Below are 19585 nucleotides of genomic sequence, written 5' to 3' on the forward strand. Positions count from 1 at the left end.
TTGAGATTCATTGTTCACATTGAATTGCAACATCTTTGTAATGAACCGATTTACTTTATCATTGGTACTTTATTGTCCACGAACATACTCCGAAGTTAAATAGACATCATTTAATCAAAAATATTACCAGGTTACAATTTGTAACGTAAAATCGTTTTGTAATTTTCTCAGGAGGTGTGGAACACACAAAAAATTAGAAATATTTCGTAAAAGCAAGCTGTGATTTTTGAAGTTTCCATAATCAATAATCAGCTTTCCTCTTGGAATCCTTTTATTTATTTTGTTTGAATAATTTTGTATTTCAATCGTGATCTGACTCATGAAATAAAGATCTTTCTAGTATCTAATTTTTAATTTCTGCATTTTATCTAGACACTTATTTTACTTCGGTGTATTCCAACAGCCACAATGTTACACAAGTGCAACCAGCCAATTACAGGAAGCCGAAGGATCTTTTTGGCCAGTGACGGTTAAGGTAGTGTGTACCATACTTTCTTCGTCCGAGACTTTGCTGCAATGTGCAGCTCCTCATTTAACCCTCACACCCGATTTCTCGAGTATTCGGCTGAGTAGACCGGGGGGCTGCATAGACCACTCATGATCCTTAGCTGAACGTCGACGACGCTCACCCCACGACCAGGCAGTCAGTGGGTTTCGAACTCGCAACCTAACGATTGTAAGACAGGCGTTCTAACCAACTGCGCTACCTGGCCGTTCATACTAGCAAAATCCAATAAAAATCACATCCATCCCTTTTGTGGTAAACCAAAATCAGAACATTCTCATCGCCAAAACTACCTGCCAAGAGAGAACACACTCCACTGAGGCAGAGACTGAAGAGTGTCACTATACAGTATACACTCCTGTGAGCACCACTAGGCTAATAACTGTTATACCGACTTATCAACTATACACGCATGGCTTGCTGGTTGTTGCACTGTACACAGTGTTCCATGTTTTCCTCATTTCACCTTGTGTTTCACTTGTTGTACTTGTGCGGCGACCTGTTGTTTGAGATCGACAACTTTGTTATCGGTCTGAAAACTCTGTGTCTCCAGGTTTGGTATATCGGCAGTAGATGTCTGATCATAGAACTTATAGTTTTAATCTTTTGTAAATAGTTATACTTTTGTCACTACTTGGGAACATGAGTTCTAGATCCCAAGCTTTTGGAGGTCATTAGAAATAATGTTGCTTCGTCGCCATCTCTATTAATCATGGCGTGAATATGTATAATATAAATATTTGTAACATAAACTTGTTTTTTAATATCCAGTATTGCAGTGGGGCGGAGCGCATTTGGAGTGAAATTGCATATTTTAATTTCGACTAGAATCTATCTACATGGTGTAGATATTTCTAGTTACATGCACTATATATACTAGGCATATACTAGGCATATACTAGGCATATACAAGGCATATACAAGGCACTATACTATACTAGCCATAGTGCTACCTTTAAAGCTTGTAAGATCTGAAAGATATTGCTGTGAATTAAACATTTAAATGAGTAAATGGTATAAGATTTGGTGATTTGTTGATTGCTTTGTTCGACAAACCGTATTGAAATACAAAATACAGCTGTGCAAAGTGATTGGTTTTAGACATTGATCCACAATTTGTGATAAGTTAGGGTTTTCTTGTACTACAAAGTTCGATATGTCAAGGTTAAATACATATTGTTTCAAAAGAACGAATCTCGCGATTAGAACAAATTTGGTAATCTCTTCATCAAAGCCCAATAATATAGTAAAATGAAACGTCTCTTAGTCTTGGCAGTATTCCATTTTTGCTGACAAAATATAAAAGAAACTATATAGAATTAATGCAAATTACGGTCCCAAAATTATTTCGCGAATATATTTAAAATCGGTCGCTCGCTTTTAATATGTCTTTGTAACGGTGATACATCAAATGAACTGATTTTTGAATGATAATCTTTTATTTACTGGTCTTCCAGTTCCACTTATTTTCCCCCGAACCTTGATTTTACTACTTCCGTTATCCTACTACTTTAATTTTACTACTTAACTTTTTTAAATACGTCAGAATGGCTATATAACGCCATTACTCCCACCAGCAACCGTTTAACCTTAAAGCCACTCGGAACGTCTCCACTACTAAGCTAAGCATATATGAATTGCATACAGTCAAACTTCTTCCCCTGTTAAAGTACGGGACGGGCATAATATAGTTACAATTTTTCCAATTCTGCGTCGGGTAAATCGGTTGAAGATTTACTCTAACCAATAAAAATATATCGGTTATGTAATGAGTATGGCTCAGAAGTCAGAACTTCTCACGTTTTGAACGTTATATGTGACAACTATTACCTAATCTATTGAGATATGCATCTTCACCCTCAAAACTCGATATGAGATTGTCCACGAAGTATTACAATTACATAGGCTACTGCACTTGTGAAAGTTGTGATCGTGAATTTCTCTCTCGAACTTGAATTTTCAAGTTCAGTTGATTATTGTAAATTTATGGTTGGCTTCCTTATTCACACGAATAATAGTACACATTAATGTATAAAACCAGTCCATGTACGCCCATTTTGGGGATTACTATAATAAACCTAATTGGTTAAACTTAGTTGTCTTCCTTGTGATCCTTATTTACAGCAGTCTGCCAAGCTGCATCATGAGTGCCAAATGTGACAACATCCAGACAGTGGCGGTGCTTTCTGCAAATAATTTTTGATTCTTTATTTCTAATTTGACAGCTTTACTGATTCATTTATGATTTATAAGTACTGCTGAGCGATTTGTTAGTAGGTGTTCGTCGTTCATTCATTCAGAAACATAGACCCCTCCACCACAACTATATATATAACAGTACCAATATAACGCGTTACTTAAGTTGCTTTGTATATTTACTTTAAGTTCATAATTTTGTAATTTAAGTTCATTAATAATAATGGCTGCAGTCATTTTAGATTATTGTGATTTGTATTTATTATACTTATGGTTATAACTGTTGGTTTCAATTCTGTAGAAAACTTTCAAGCAGGCACTGAAGCTACTACTTACTGACTGTCATGTTAAGGAATCTTTGTCATAATTTCGACCGGAAAACAGAAAACCTGTTCCATTTATGGTTCAATTGTACAAAATATTTTTTTCTAATACTAATGAAAATAAATGCACCTTCGTCCATTAGTACTTTTTGACACATTAACCGACTTAACCCGGAAACTATACGGTTAAGTTGGTAAGTAAAATAATTGCGAGACACGCGTCACTCCAAACGCGTCACATTGTTGTAAATTACATTTACGCCGTTTTTACAATTTACATTGTAAATGGTCACTTTCATTTGCACTCCACCCGGTAAATTAGCTGTTCAGATTTCATTTTAACCTATGAGATTACAGATACTGCAGCAACATTAGAATATTCGAAGATTTCAATCAATCAGCACTTCGAGAGATTTCCCATTCCAATATATATATTTTCCATTCCGATTAAAGGGTAAATGCAAGCTTATTTACTATGATAACGTGCCACGATCGTGCACCTCTAATCGAAAGGAAAGTTCACAAATGGCGTCTATCAGCTGTCGTATTAGCGATAGTCTAATTGGGCAGCCATAGCTCGTGCTTGGTGCAGAAGTGCCAATTGGAAACGTTTTGTGTCCGGCTCGGTAAAATATTAAAATTCTATAACCAAGTTTAACATAACGAATATTAATTTAGTAACTTAGAATAGATAGATTGCTTTAGTTAGTCATTTGTTCATGTTCCTGTCAGTCGTTGTAAATTTCTTGTTTGTGACAAACCCACTAATTCAGGAGCCTAACCCGCACAGAATCTTGCAGGGGATACCACCACCGGCCACCCATAAATATAATTACTCATTAACAATCAATTAGGATGACTTTTTTCGATATTAGATTCACTGCTTTTCGGTTCCAGCCTTAGAATCAATTATAACTAACTTACAATTCGACATTTTGGAGTTCTTTTGGGATTCCCTATAATCATATGCCAGCAAACGATTTTTAATCTATTAGATAATCGACTGTTTGGGTCGTTTGGGTCAAATGCTAGCGTACTTCAACTTTGTCAATAGTATTATATTCATGACACTTATATTATAATATTACACAAGGTGAAGGTTGTATAGCTCCAAGCTGGCCAGGCCCAGGTGCTGTATGATGACTTGACTAATGAAAACTTTTAATAATTAAAGAGCCTATACATACCTTATAATAAGAAAATATCCTAAGACGACATGATGCCTATTGACTTATAGCGTTGTTATAGTTATATTGAATTTCATCGCCAATAATTCAATAATTTAAGCTGAGCTTGTTTGTTGTTTCGTCAAAACCTCTTTAAATTATTAACTTATAGACCAGTCAACAGCTAATTTACTCCTTAAAGTTATTATCATAAGTCTAACCTGCGGCTTCTTGAATAGAAAAGTTTGCGAAGACCTTCAAAGTTCAAACTATTGTTCCTTACAATTATTTAAATGTTTAAATCACATTTTATTCAGCGCCATGGTTAGACTTGGCTCAACTCCGGTGTTGGATTTTGGATCGTTTTCAGTGAAAGCAGGATTTGCTGGAGAATCCTACCCGATCTTTGTTTTTACTAAAGAGCAGTTCTATCCTGAACCCTGGCCAATTGTCAGGGGTAAGATTGAGGATTGGAAGGTTATTGAACAGGTGAAGTAATACTCATACTACTATAACTGTCTACAACTAGACAGTAGTTATTTACTACTACTGCTAGTATAGTTATTTACACTTATTCCGAATTTTGACACTGCTGTTTTAAGAGCTAAAAATTTACAGTAAAACGGGCATATTATTCCTCCACAAAAGCTATTCATCAAATTGCCTTTCGTCTCACACCAGTTTTCATCTGGGACAAAACTTCTAAAACCAGTTACTTACAGGTGATTCAATTTATTTGGAGCAAACTCAGAGTAGATCCATCAGAGGAGGAGGTTATCCTCGTGGAACATACCGGAACAACCCCTGAAGAGCACCGAAAGATGGAAATTCTCATGTTCGAGAAATTTAAAGTCCGCTATTTGACCTTTTTACCGGCCGCCCTTTGTGTCAGCCAAGCTTCAGGTGTCCCGACTGGTAATGACAAATAATTTGATTCAAATTTATTGGTAAATTTATATGGGCTAAAATCCTTGAAAACATTAAACGAACTGATGTCTGATATCACGAAATGTTAACCGTTTAGAATACCATAAACATAATTGTCTAACATTACAGGAATCATGGTAAATTTCGGGCACGGAGTAACCAGAATCTCAGCAGTGATAGACAACCTGACTACAAAGGAAATTCAAGTACCACTTGGAGGACAAGACTCAACAGCTCACCTCGCATCTTCTCTCCAATTAGATACCCGGAGCAACAGAATCTCGATGTTCATACACGTGAGATTAAAGAAAGACATTCTTTTGCTTCCCTCAACCCCGACTATGAAACTGCAGCTGTGGGAAGCTCTGCTAAGTCGTTCCAGAGGATCTACACAATGCCAAACGAGACACAGATTGTTTTAGATTGTGAACGAGCTAGCTGTATAGAGCCTATTTTTAGTACAGCCAAGGGAGACAATGATGAGAGCGAAACTATTGCAAGTCTGATAAAACAGTTGATAAAATCATCTCCCGAAAAGTCAGTGGACCTCGCCCAAAACATTGTCATATGTGGTGGTCCCACGGAGTGTACAAACTTCAACTACAGACTTCTGTCAGAACTTTACAAGTGTAAAGCTGAGAAGATTGTTAGAATATTTTGTCCGCCCGAAAGACGTTTCACGTGTTGGGTTGGCGCGTCTGTTATTTACTTTGACGATGATTATGTCGACCAGGGGATGTCATTTAACGAATACAACTTCAAATATCTCCCGGCAGAACAGTAGGTGCCAGTGCATAACATAAGCACAGTTTTATGTCAGAGCAAAATTACAGCAGTGTTGTAATTTTTACCTCGTATAATTCATGACAGCTCGAGAATGTGCTTATACGACACCCAGTTTAGACGAAAAAATATTAATATATACAACAGGCTGGGATTTGTGTACCCAGGTTAACATTAAAACCCATCAATTCGAATGATTAAACTTGTCTATAAATTGATTTTGTAATATTTTGATCAGCACTACTTCTGGCTGGCTAATCCAAGGTGTATAGGTTGTTCGACCATTAGAGAAGGCCTATAATTACAAGTGAGAACTATTTTCTCTGGAGTGTTTACTAAATAAGGAGCCGAGACTGAGGCCAAACTAATGCCGATGATCTACTACCCAGACATGCTGGATTTAAATGCAACCACATGGTTCAACGAGAAACGCGGCTCAATGCGCGCGTTTCTTGCGCTAGGTCGCCAAACTTTTAACAATTACATGACAATTCTTCTTGCGCGTTCCATACAAGAGAGCGACTAATAATTGGTCTACTGGAATTAGATTTCTTGATTATGCAAAACAGACCGGCCCTTTCAGAGCTACTTCATGGAACCGAGGTCCGAGTTTTCTGCCACAAATTAAATTAAAACTCAGGTCTAACTTGAATAAAATTATCTTCTGGGTAAAGTGAACAAATATTATTCTTCTAATACGGTATTTAAAAAAATAAAATCCCGACGACTGTCATTTATACGAAAATATCGGACTAAGAACTTTACAATAATGAATAACTAAAACTAATCATCAAGAAAATACATGTCGACCTGGTTGAAACGTTTAAATCTCTACATCGGGTAAATGATCTTTATTACCTTGGGATCCCTGTATCATTTTCAACCGCAGATTACTACTCGCTAGCGAGTACAGGCTAACTGTTGGATAAAACTTTTGTTCTACATAATATATGGGAGCGTCGTATCGTTTACTGCAGAAAAAAGTTTTAACAATTCATTCAATTCGCTCTATACATGAGTAATTTTTATGTGAATAATATTTAAAAGTTTTGCCCGCAGTGACTTTCACAGAATTACATAAAGAAGAACGGCCCGACTTTACGACTGAGAGGGGTAACTTCATGAACACTTCCAGGCTAGCCAGATAAGCATGTGAAGGCGTGCATGTGATACGAACTGCGAGCATATTGTACTATGGATTTGTAAACATGTAGTATAATGCTATCAATCCTATATCACAACAAACTTTCATGATGCAACTTTGGATGATTAAGAAACCTGGCCTACTATAACACCCTAAAATTTACCCCGAGAAACCCATTTCGTAAGCACGTGCACGATGTTTTAAATTTTAAAATGGCATGATATTTCAAAGCGGGAAATCTTTTCTATTATAGTATTCGTAATAAAGTGGTGCTTATCATGAAGAATTTCGCCGTGTTACACGATGAAATTCTTCATGATAAGGACCGCTATATTTTTGTCCTGTAGAACAAAATGTTCATACTTCTGAGAGTTTTGGTGACAATTTAACTATTTAAGTCTAGAAATTATTTTTAAACAGTGAACGTGAACGGTTCAGTCATCGTCGATACATACATACATCAAAACGGTTGCAGTTTATATCGAAAAATATAAATTTTAATTCATCAGTACAATTCCGGAGCTCGCAATATATATATACTCTGCTTAAAATAATCTTCAAAAATAATTTAACATTAAAAGTTTCTTCTTCTTCTTCCTCCTCAAAATTCGCTCGACTTCTCACACCATGTCAAACAATCGACAACACACAACAAACAAATTGACTACATGGCAGTCACAGCATCCGGTCCCCGCTTTTTCTGTGTCCCGACCGGAAATATATAAATCCACACTCCCAACACATGCGCAGTGTATGTGACGCGCAACATGCACAAACCCTGCACAGCACGTGCAGGAGGTTCGGGCCGGACAACATCTGGTGCGCCAGATCTGCTCTCAACACATCTGAGAGATCTGATCTCCTTCTTCACATCATTATCACGTGATCTTCTACTTCACATTATCACGTGATACTAATTAGATGTGCGACAAACCGTCTGATAAGCACTTCACTCCGTGCCCGTTTGCCCCTCCGTTTGACAGAAGATTGTTCGTTTCAGGCTGGGACCGGGATGTTAGAGACGTACTGTGTAGGTTGAGGCGTCTCTTGTGCCAGAGCAGGATTATAAACGCTGAAATAGGGAACGGTTAGTAAACAGTACAATTACAAACGTTGAAATAAAAGAAAGTTTAGTTAATGATAAAATTATAAACGCTGAAATAAGGGCACGATTCAGTAAAGAATATGACTTCATTTGAAGATAAAGACTTTAGGAGAAGCCATCAGATGAAATGATGAAAGGAGCCGGGGCGTGATGATGTGCAAATGTGATGTGAAGTTAGGCTGTTTAGTGAAGTTAGACACAGTTTAGCTTAGTTGAGTGAGTACGCAACTAACTGCGCGCACCCTCCTAACTGAACCCTTCTGAGAGACATTACACTGCACGTGGGCATATCAAAGCGAACATCTGTCAGAACTACTGAAGCTTTATTAAATCCTATTAGGCTATGTGCAGGATTTGTTGCCTCTACGTTGCAAGATAACTGATGGTAATATACCGTACTGCACTGTGATATCTTATTAAACTGTACCCATTTACTGACACCCTGTTTAAGAGAAGGAACTGTAACATGTAACTGTAACAACCTGTTACACGTGTAACAACTTGTTACAGGTGTAACAAGTTCTGTTACACGGGTTACCATCTGTTACAGCTCTCTTTTACACGGGTTACCAACCCTATCTCCAGTACACGCTTCACCAAGCTCTGTTAGCTCTCTAACGAGCAGAGAGAGAGAGAGAGAAACCATGAGCTTACTAATAACATTACGTTACAATCGTCTTCAGCTCTCATCCTCAGTCAACTGTCAGTCTTTGTTGTCTACAAATACTCCAATCATAGTCTACTACAAACAGCTATTAGTCTAGTACAGAAACTGTAGTTATTAAAACTTAAGAGCGTTCTTTTGAAGAAACAATCGTTTGTTGGTTGGAAGGATGACAAACAATAAATTTGATGAGGTGTATTTTTCTTTGTTTCCGGAAAACCAAGCAATTAATGAGATCTCACAAGAACGTTTTGTATGGTGACCAATGGCTGCCTAATGGGAACATGACCAGCCTGAACAACGTCGGATTTACGTCCTATTTACGTTTCTTTCGTGTTACTTTTGAGTCGTAAAAACGTCGCCAAAGCTTATTAAATTGTTCACCGTTTTAAAGTTTATTAAAGATGTTATGCGTAGAACAAAGGAGTTGTTGGAACATGCTCACTTGCGGGGTGGCAGGAAAATATCAGTTCAATTGTTATTCTAATAATCTGATCAAAAAATTTGAAGACTGCCAATATTGACTGCCGAGGCACTTTCTCTAAAGATTTTAATTAAACACCCTCAAAAGTACAATTGATTAATTGAATGACTGAGTGTTGCCACAATAATATGTCGGCATATTTTTAAGGTATTTGAGTTGAGTCTTTTTTGTGTGGGAGGGTACAACAAAAAAACAAGTGCCACCAATACTGTCATTAAATCACCGTATGATGTTGATGGATTTTTTGAGAAACTATTTTGATATTTTGAACTATTTTGATATTTTGACAGCTGACACGATAATTCGAATTATCAATTAAAAATGATTTATCTAAACATATGGCGACAGAAACTCCCATCAACTGTTCAAAATTGCGACACTCCTTGAATTGAACTAAACGGGATGATACCCTAAAAGTGATCACCGGCTCACCAATTTTACCAGGAGGGTATAAGAGTCTGGGGTTTTTTACAACCACAGAAAACTCAAATTCCGACCAGTTTAATAAAAAGATATCACGGTGAACGGTCTCAGAGGAGAGACCTAGAACTTGAAGGCGCTGTGATGACGTGCTGAAACTAGTTTACACAATATTGTGGTCGGTCTTTCGGGCATTTTAAGGCATTTTAGGGCAGAGCGTTGACAAGTTTTAGAACACTGTAAAAATGTTTAGCGTGTGTCTCGAAGCAGCTGTCTTTTGGAGAGGTAATTTTTTGAAATCGCATTTCTATGAGCCAAAATCATTAAATTTTTCTCTTAGTAACCGTTTTCATGCATGATACTCTTAAGATATATTTAGTACCAGAAAAGATGCAAAAAGGAAGATGTAAGGATGAAGAATATAAAATCTAACATACATATTATATTGTTTATTTATCAAAAAGGCAAAGTTTAGAAACACCATAAAAATATTTCAAGTGAACCGGAAAGTACCTGAGAAGTCAGATCAGCTGACAAACCAAGGTATGCGATCATCACTACTTATCTACCAGTCGAAAAACTTAAAAACTCAACCGTTTTAAATACCCGTTAATCATGCATATTAGGCATGAGTCATATTTAAAGTGCTGATCATAAGTCCTTGCAAAGTTTAAAGAGGCTATTGCTTATCAGGTTTTGGAGATCTAATAGATAAATAATAAAACTAATCCAGTTTTCAACTTTCAGTCAAACTTTCGTATTTTATTATAGACTCTTCAATTCTGACTGGTAAGACTGTGGTTGAACAATGAACATTCCAGAATATGTACCACCCTTAATAATTCCGTATAATTCGGTATCAGTTGAAGACGGAGGTTTTCATATTAAGAGAAAGACGAAACATGGAACGTAATCTCGAGGCAGCTTAGTTTCCGTATATTATTCACTGTCCGCAATGTTTACATTATCCTGTACCTAGCCTCAGTTAAACTCTCGTTAAGTCTAATTACGTCACGAGCTAAATAATATGAAGGTCTAAACGATCCTAATAACAGCTAATTTAAGCCCGGATATGAGCAAAAGCAGAACAATATTGATTTAGATAGATATTTATGGATAAAATATGCAATAAAGATTCCTTGTATTCACATAAAAATGTTTAAATCATGAATTGTTCATAACCTAAAGAGGTAATTAAAGTACTTATCGCACTCCAACAGGAACTATTAAGCACTTGAAGGCTCTTAACGGCACACCTAGACTTCTTAAAGGATCTTGTAGACTGTAGACACCACTTTTTGCTCTGTAGTTAACTTAACGCTCGTGCCGTTCGCTTAGGATAATTTTTAGTAACAGCCTGACCTTACGCACGAAGGCATCGACTATCGAATACTTTCGACCAGCGTCATAATTGGGCCATCATTTTTTAACATGCCTTTTTCAAAGCTACACCATCATTCAAGCTTAAGACTAATTATTATTAACAGTCGAAAACAGATAAGAGATAATTGGATATAATGGATATGAAATCACTGTCAGGAGGAAGGGAGATGTACTCCATAACGTTCTACATATTTTCTAGCATAGCTCATAGGTTGTAAAAAAGTTTCGACATCACTGTTTCTTCATTACATTGCCGTGAGATGTTGATAGGTAGCTCATTTGATCCATAACATACACAATACAAGATTCTAGCTTCCTGAGAAAATGTTACCACATTTTCTCATGATATAATCTGTACGTTGAACCATGTTTTGAGAGTGCACGGGTTAGTCTTTTAAGGCTTGATTTGACACCTTTTCGAAAGTTACACGAGCGTCATTGAATACAATCGGCAAACGAATAACGATGTAGAGTTATATCGGAACATTCCTTCTCGCGAGATTAGTCACACGATTACCTTTGTGGCTCCGTGAAAAAATGTGAAATAATGTTTGCAATATTTCCATTGTTGAATTGTTTCATTTTTGCAATTAACGATGTTCCTGGTCCGATTGGGCGGTTTTGTACAATTAAATATTCCATGTGGCCGGTGATTGCTTTTAAAAGTTCATTGAGTACATTTTCTCCAACTACTACTATGGTTGCAATTTCTTTCCCGTTTACCTCATTTGTTACCTTTTGAACGTTTTAATGGAATTGTTCTATAATTACCATGGCCTGGTAAACCTGAAGGTTTTCAGTAATTATTGATCAACCATTCAGCCAGTTGCTCCCCCCCCCCCCCCCCCCCCCTTCTCACTAAAAGCATCAAATGCAAAACTTAATTTAGTGATTTATTTTAATCATCCTTTGCAGACTCATTTCATCATTTTATCCCATTTTTCTAGAAAGTTGTGATATTTTATCTATTTTAAATCGAACACGAGGTCAGACCTGATAAGACATTCCTCAGATACAGGTCATGAATAACCGAGCCCTACTCGAGCTATTCCTCTGCATGTTGGGAGGCCACGGCTGCAACATCATTGCTTTCTCCTACGGTGTAATCCAAGTGTACATCTACTCCTACATGTACCAACACGACCCTACACTCACCATTAAACAGTGCCACCTGCACGTCCCTCTAATATTTGGAATAGCAGCGTGCACTGGCTGGTTACAGGGCTACCTAACACGCTGGATCAGCGCGCGGCTCCTCCACTGTGCCAACACGTGCGCCATGTGTGGGTGGTGTTTAGTGCTGTTCTGTGGTTGTCAGAGTTATGTGGTGGTTACTGTGTGCATGGCTGGTATTGGTCTTAGTTATGGAATGCTGCATGTTTATTTTCTCTCGACTGTCGTGAATAGAGTAAGCAGGTACAGACGAACCTTTTATTTTTGTTATAAATCATTTTACTGGAGATTTAATTTATAAGGCCAAATGTGCTTTCCTCTGACTTTGATGAGTTAAATCTAATCTCAATTATAAGGGTCTTATGACATAAGGCACTTATAATTGAGATTCGATTTAACTTATGAAAGTAAAAGGGAAACAAATTTTGCTTAATAACAAAAAATTTATAACGTTAAACGACTAGCTATAATATTCTACCATTTTAGTTACAATTACTGTCGCAGAAATAGAATACTCTAGAAAGTTTAATATTTTACATATTAAAGTTATAAAGTTATAAACGAAAGTGGAAAATTTACCATATTGTTGACAGTCTATAAAAGTGTCCTATCTTCTGCAGGTACCCCTCATTGGCAAGTGGGATATACGGACTATTCTTTGGAATGTCCGGAATATGGGGCAACATTCTGGGCAGCACATTCCTTAATCCCCGGAACATTGAGAAACAAAACATTAACAATAGTAATGGTATGTGATGCATCCATCCCCACCGCTTTTTTGGTTATTTGGTTATTCACAAACCACATATTTACTAACGACTGCCCAACTTATATATCCCAGAATATGTTATAGACGTTTGTCGTTTAACCAAAAACCATCCCAATACTACTTACGTCATCAGAAATGGCATCTCACAAATTTCAAGCTAGCTTTTCAATAAACTAACGACATACAGTAGTTTATAGTATACATAATACACGGTTACCACGCAGCTCCCTACAAATAGCAGCAGCAGCAGTTGATGATGATGTGGCCCAACCTCTCTGACATACACACCGCACACATGCAAGCTGGCTATTATCTTCCACAATTCATTAGCGGTCCAATTATTCGCACGCTTCTTCTAGGTGCCTCCTAACTACAGACGAGTGATTGTAGACTGTCAGGCAGTTGGTTTACATCATTACCATAGAGATAAATATATCCTAACATATCTTCTAGCGCGCGGGGTGAAGCTGTATTAGATCGGGTTTGGCTGCCTCAATATATAGAGACTCAATATATAGAGACTCAGTAGGTTATAGGGGGGGGGGCCTCCAGGCGCTACTTACTTTTGTGTAGGTTATGGCGAATAGACATGATTATAATATTCAAAACACGACCACAGCGTATAATTCAGGATTCCCATTGTCAATCGATCACACTGACTTGGTAATTCCGTCTCAAACCCTAAACCAGGATGAGGATTTGCATTTGAACAATGGCTCAAACCCCCAACCCTCAAATACGGCATACCTTAAATCCCAGCTCTGCATTCTATAATCTCGGTCTTTTGTCTCCGAAACTCCAAAATAATCGGCCTAATTAGTTCTCTACGTAGCGCCTCAAAATTAGAGACACAAACCAGACATGTCACCCGTCCATTGACTCCTTTATAAAATACGTCGTGGCATTGTCTAACTAACCTACCCACATGTCGTCAAGTCGGCATATATTTTATTATTATATATAAATATATATAATATACACACTGGGTGTACATAATATTACACAGCTATACCACAGAGCTGCATGTTATTATGATATTAATATATTAGTAATAATGCCCGAGAGAGAGAGGCATATAACGAAACCCTAATCGGGAGCTCAATGACATGTCCGTACTGTTTCAGGTGACTATATTTTTACGGACAGCAGCGTTCTGGAGAGAGTCCCGTACGTCTGGCTCCTGTTGGCAGGCATGGTCTTTATACTCCTGCTACCAGGCTTAATTTTCATCAAGACAGAGGAAGAAACGAGTGAGGAAGATTTGGATCATGCTACTAAAAAGAGTGAACTGAGCATGAGAGCTGATGATGATTACGAAGAGCTGATGCCATGGCAGGACTATAAAACAGCCACCCCTATCTGCGTCTTAGGTAAGCATGACCTACAAAAGCTTTAAAAGTGTGTGTTTAGGACTGTACCGCAGTCGTAGTAACTCTGGCTTGTTGACGCCATCCGGGCTACGATTTAACTGTTAGATCATGCAAAACATAAAATATGCAAAAAACAACAGTTTCCTAACACATCTCTCAGTTTAAACTGCTTCCCTTACAGCGGTGCTATTATTCCTGAGTGGAATAACGATAGGACTCACTACTCTCTGTGCATTTGATCTCTACAAAGACTTCGCCCTAAAACTACCCACCTACAACCACAGTGACATCTTCCTCAACAACTTCGGGGTTGCTCTGCCAATCATAGGGGCTCTAGGGAGACTAGCATGGGGGATAGCAGGGGATCTTCTCCCAGTTTGGATGCTCCTGGTTATAGGAGATGGAATGGCGGCATTCCTCCAGGTAATGATGTACGTGACTCGGCCCACTCGGGAGGTGTACGTAGTGGTATGTGGTTTACTGGCCATCAGTACAGGCATGACTAACATGATGCCTCCTGTCATAAAGCGGGTTATGGGACCTGAAAACATGGCCCTTAACTTTGGGTTTGTGTTCGGTGGAGAGGCTATCGGTTGTGTGTGGTATGTTATCTTTATTTCTCTGGTGGGAGGGATTCCTGATGCGGTGGTTGTTTGGATAGTGTCCATACCTGCTCTTGTTGCTTTGACAGCTGCTGTACTTTTGGTAGGTAGATACTAGACATTTCTATAACAGTTTTAATAGAGCTGCTGCTGCAGAGGAGCTAATCTTAATTTACAGTAATCGCTTATTTCATGAGGTTGTAACGTTTGAAAGGACTTGGTTCTTGGAGCGCTGCCAGCCAGCGAGCTAGTTGACACAAGTGGACTGTAAATAATTTACTATGGATTGTTTTGTTGCTTCGAGTTTTTGTGACCATACGGTGGAGTACTCAACTATTGTTTTATTTGAACTCTAAAACCTGATTGTAGGTAGATAGTTTGAGACTATACCATCCAATATCCCTCCACACTCCACAGGAACCAGTAAGTAACCAGGAACCAGTCTAAATCTACACACACATTCTTTCTTTTTTATCTACGCCAGCACAGTTTGAACTGTATCTGATGTGGATGTGAAATAACCCTACTTTCATATTATCCTTCAATGGAGACATTACAGCGAACTATCCCACGATAGCCCACTGGTAAATCTCTCCCAATCGCTGCTAACCCACGCTTTACTGACTCATTACGGAGGGTGAAATTGTTCGGCAAAAAGTTTCGAAATTGTGGCGGAGTTAAACGAAATCACCAAGTACTGTACGGCGTCTGGCAAGCCAATAAGGCCAAACGATTATTTCTAAATTTTCAGCGTTTAAAGCATTAGCCCAGAGTTAGAATGACTCTATCGCAAGGACATTAGCTATAAGGCTAACTGCAGTGCCAGTAGCCTAAAGGAGCGACTCTGTGGGAATTGAGAATAGTACTAGGTCTGAGGAATTTTAAACAAGTAACAACTTCTGTGAGCTGACTCGACATAGGCTCCGAACTGGCTCCACAGTGGAGCTATCGGAATTTTGTGAAATGTACATCTTAGCAACTTCAGATTAGATACAATTATTAACAATTCTCCCGTATTTCTGCTACTTGTTTTATATCAACTTCGTCACGTAGTATATAGATATACTAGCTGTGCACAACAAGATTTTAACAATTTTTGACACGGTAATTTTATAGATCCGAACTTCTTTCACTTCATACTCATGCTTCTATCACGAACTCTAAGTTTTCTCGCTAGTCTAAGTTTTCACAGTTAACATTGCTGTATTAATAATACCAAGTAACTATCAAAGTGGTACAGACGCCGAAGTGCAGGTGGATTGTTTGAAAAGCACATACATGTAAAAACATTTTAGAACTCAGTCAAGAAGTCGGTCAGTAGTTAGTGTGGAGCCAGTTTGGAGCCAATTTGAAGTCTGTCAAGACTCAAAGGTCAGTCAGGGGGCCAGCCAAGAGTCTATCAATAGCCAGCCAAGAGTCTACCAAGAGCCAGTTAAAAATCAATCTTCATCGAACTCATTAAAACTAAAGAGTCTGCAGTGAACCCAATGGTTCTCCCAGTAAATCCCGGTGTTGACGGTCGTGGGATCCAGATAACCGGACCGGAGAGAGATAGAGAGAGACAACCTCCAATAATTAGAGGTACAACACGTGCATCCTGACTACTTGAGGGCCTTCACCGTCTAGTTCACTCCATTATAACATATGAACAACGCCTCTCCTACAGAGTGTCAAACGTTTTAATGTCCGGCTTATCGGAGTCCATACATGAGGTGATGGGGGTCTTCTTGAATATGGTGGGGTTGTTGAGCTCGTATTGTTACAATGTTCTATTGTAGCAATTTTATTAGGGAGTATAATTGAAGATCAATAGATTCATTAGATGGACGTATTAAAAATTACCATTTATTATATCTATGCAGGATAAACGGAAGGGTGAATGGTATGTGAACGAATTTTATATTGTTACATCTTTGGAGAGTTCCATTGTGATATTTGAATATGTAAATTTAATATGAATGAAAGATGTTATCGTATTAATGAAAGATATCAATACATAATAGAAATATATGCTGATTAGATATAAAGTGGCACACAGAAAGTAACACAATCGTAACATTCTTTATGTATTCAATCTTGATGTACATTGTATATAATTGATGAAGATAAAAAAGATCGTCTCACCTGATACAACTAGGATGAAAGAGAGGGAGGAAGCAACAATCAGGATCACATATATCACCGGTAAGCTGACGGGATTGTTAGTAGGCACGTGCGTGGTGTGCTCGGGTTGTGGTGCGGTGGTGCCGACACCCGCTTTAGTATTGTCTATTATATCGGTATTGTTGTTAATAGTGGTGGTGTTCTGTCCCGGTGGTACGGGCTGTTTGACGGTGGTGTGGGAGGGAGGGGTGGAGGGGTGGGTCGGCTGCTCCTTCACCGGAGAGTGGGACATTGAGAAGGTGGAGAAGGGATGCGTGGTTGGGGACGTCCCGAAGGATTGTGGAGTAGCGGAGCCGCTGCACTCTTTGGTTGCTGATGCTAAACAGTTGGCCTTAAGCCACTTGTCCTTCAGCCTAGAGAGGGATAGAGTTGTTAGTTAACGTATAATGTCACACATGTGTACACCTGAGCCCTATATAAAGTGTACTCTGTAGTTTTATATAGTTTACTAGTCTGAATAGCACGTTCTGTTGACACATAGCCGGCTATCCCGGCCTCTGTCTCACGCCAATGATCTGTCAGGTAATTTAAAACTTCACTACTAAATCTCAGATCTCTCGGCACAACACCGGGGCTTCACCTCAATATCACCCAGACTTATGGTTCTTCTCGAATGATCTTCTTGACAGATCTTCTGTTTGCTGACTGGTGCTGCTGGGAATTTCACCCAAAGTTCAGGGCTGAAAACGTGGGATTCTCCCACGCCAAATGTAGACCCACGTTTTATCCAATATCACGTGGTTACCTTATTTGGTCATGCGAGAAGTAGACGTACCTGTCTTGGCCGGTTGAACACTGCTGCAAAGAGGGGCACCAATAACACATACCACTCCAGTTGGTACACGAGCTGCAGTTCTTCTGGTCTGAAAAGAGTGAGTGTTAATCCAAGAGAAAAACTAAAGTAACATTCGATTATTTTGTCTTGGTACCTGATTTTTAAATTCTCAAGAAATGTTGTTCAATTAGTTTAAAACGTTAGACCCTTGCCGTCCTTCGGAATTTAATCGACATAGCTGCTTTAAATTAATTCTTAGAATTAATTCTTCAATTTTGCCCTTTCCAATGTTTAAAAAAAGAAGTTTAAAACCGGCGGGAAATGTCCATTTACGACAGGTTCTCAATCCGGGATCATTCGAATCTTGCAACTTTCCTAGAACGAAATTTACTTCAATGCCGATGAAAACTTTTCTAATGATTCCAAGTAAATCAGTAAATGGTTATCTTTAGGTAATTCAAATTTACTGGCGCCCTTATACTGCTTCTGTGGCGTTCTCCCTCTGACTTTTCGTTACGTTATTCAACGGAAGAATAATATCAGATAGTAATTTTTTTCTGCCCGAAAGTTACAAACTATTTAAAACAGGGCAGTATTGTAAATTAGAAGTACTAAAGCTTCACCGGTTTGCCAATCTTACTTAAATTCCGGCTAGTGGAGAGGGGGGTTCTGGAAACATGTTCTTATTTTCTGAGCTTGTCAGCTACGTAAATGTATCCTTTTCCAATTTTCATTCCAAATATTCTTTCTAAACTTACAAAACATTCATCTGACTTTGAGATACATCTTCCCACGGTTCATTAGCACAGGACAGTCCCCTAATTACAATAATTAGCTAATTACAACAAGATCTCCTACAATTACCAGCTAGCACGTAGTACGTTCCGGTTGATTGCTTGCCAGGAGACCGGGAGTTTCAGTTAGGGAAGCCCAGTGTTCTGGCACTGGGTGGGTCCTGGGATTCGCGCTGGCAAGCAACGCACTGCTCTAACAGGTCACTGAAACCACCCAATCCCGTGAAGAAACCCCTACCGACCGCTTAGCGACATTTTAAACAATTGGCAGCTACTTGTGCTGCTCAGCTGGATATACGGATAAAATAGAGGGGGTGGTACGAGGCGGTGCCGTCTGAAGGTGCCACACGCGCCACCCTCCTCCGCCGCTTTCCTCAACGGTAAAGAGCTGTCTTTGTTGGCCACTATACCACTGATGACCTGCTAAAAGGCGGGCTAAGTTAGTACTATTACAGACCTCAATTGCAGTAATCGGTGGACCTTGTCAACACTTCAATGCGGAGCACTAAACTTTGCCTAGGCTCATGTGACTGTCACGTGATGGAACACAAGTCGCCTGATTGGCGGGCAGACGAGCAGACGCGCTCTTATTGGCTAGCTGCCAGCAAATTATTTTCCTTGCACATGGGTTAGACTGTTGATTGTCCCAATGGTGAGGTTTAATAAAAAATAACAGGTCAATAATTCCATCTTACAGTTCTATGTCTGTAACCAGCTCTGAAATTGTACATTAATAATTATATTAGACTGGCCGGGAAGTTCTACAAATCTCGTATCGTCTTTATAAAGGTGGGATAAACTGGACAGAAAAATCTTTTAAAAAAACATGTGGTCAGTAT

The 19585-nt window shown here is 38.7% G+C and overlaps 2 protein-coding genes across 2 annotated transcripts in view; one reads left to right on the top strand and one right to left on the bottom strand.

Moving 5' to 3' along the window:
- Positions 1-6543: 6543 nt before the first annotated feature.
- Positions 6544-19585, bottom strand: part of LOC134813099 (plexin domain-containing protein 1-like) — a 30322-nt gene continuing 17280 nt past the window's right edge. The window contains exons 8-10 of the mRNA XM_063820778.1: positions 17953-18040; positions 17139-17530; positions 6544-8116 (exon numbers count right to left, since the gene is read on the bottom strand). Of these exons, the coding sequence (XP_063676848.1) occupies positions 7962-8116; positions 17139-17530; positions 17953-18040 (635 nt within the window). The 3' untranslated portion in view covers positions 6544-7961. The remainder of the gene's footprint in view (positions 8117-17138; positions 17531-17952; positions 18041-19585) is intronic.
- LOC134812131 (uncharacterized) lies at positions 14330-15225 on the top strand. The gene is made up of 2 exons (XM_063819348.1): positions 14330-14412; positions 14594-15225. The coding sequence occupies exons 1-2, from the start codon at positions 14337-14339 to the stop codon at positions 15130-15132; spliced, it is 615 nt and encodes a 204-aa protein (XP_063675418.1). The 5' UTR covers positions 14330-14336; the 3' UTR covers positions 15133-15225.

The sequence above is a fragment of the Bolinopsis microptera genome, chromosome 3 (assembly GCF_026151205.1).
Source record: "Bolinopsis microptera isolate Bmic1 chromosome 3, MBARI_Bmic_1.0, whole genome shotgun sequence".
Classification (NCBI taxonomy): Eukaryota; Metazoa; Ctenophora; class Tentaculata; order Lobata; family Bolinopsidae; genus Bolinopsis; species Bolinopsis microptera.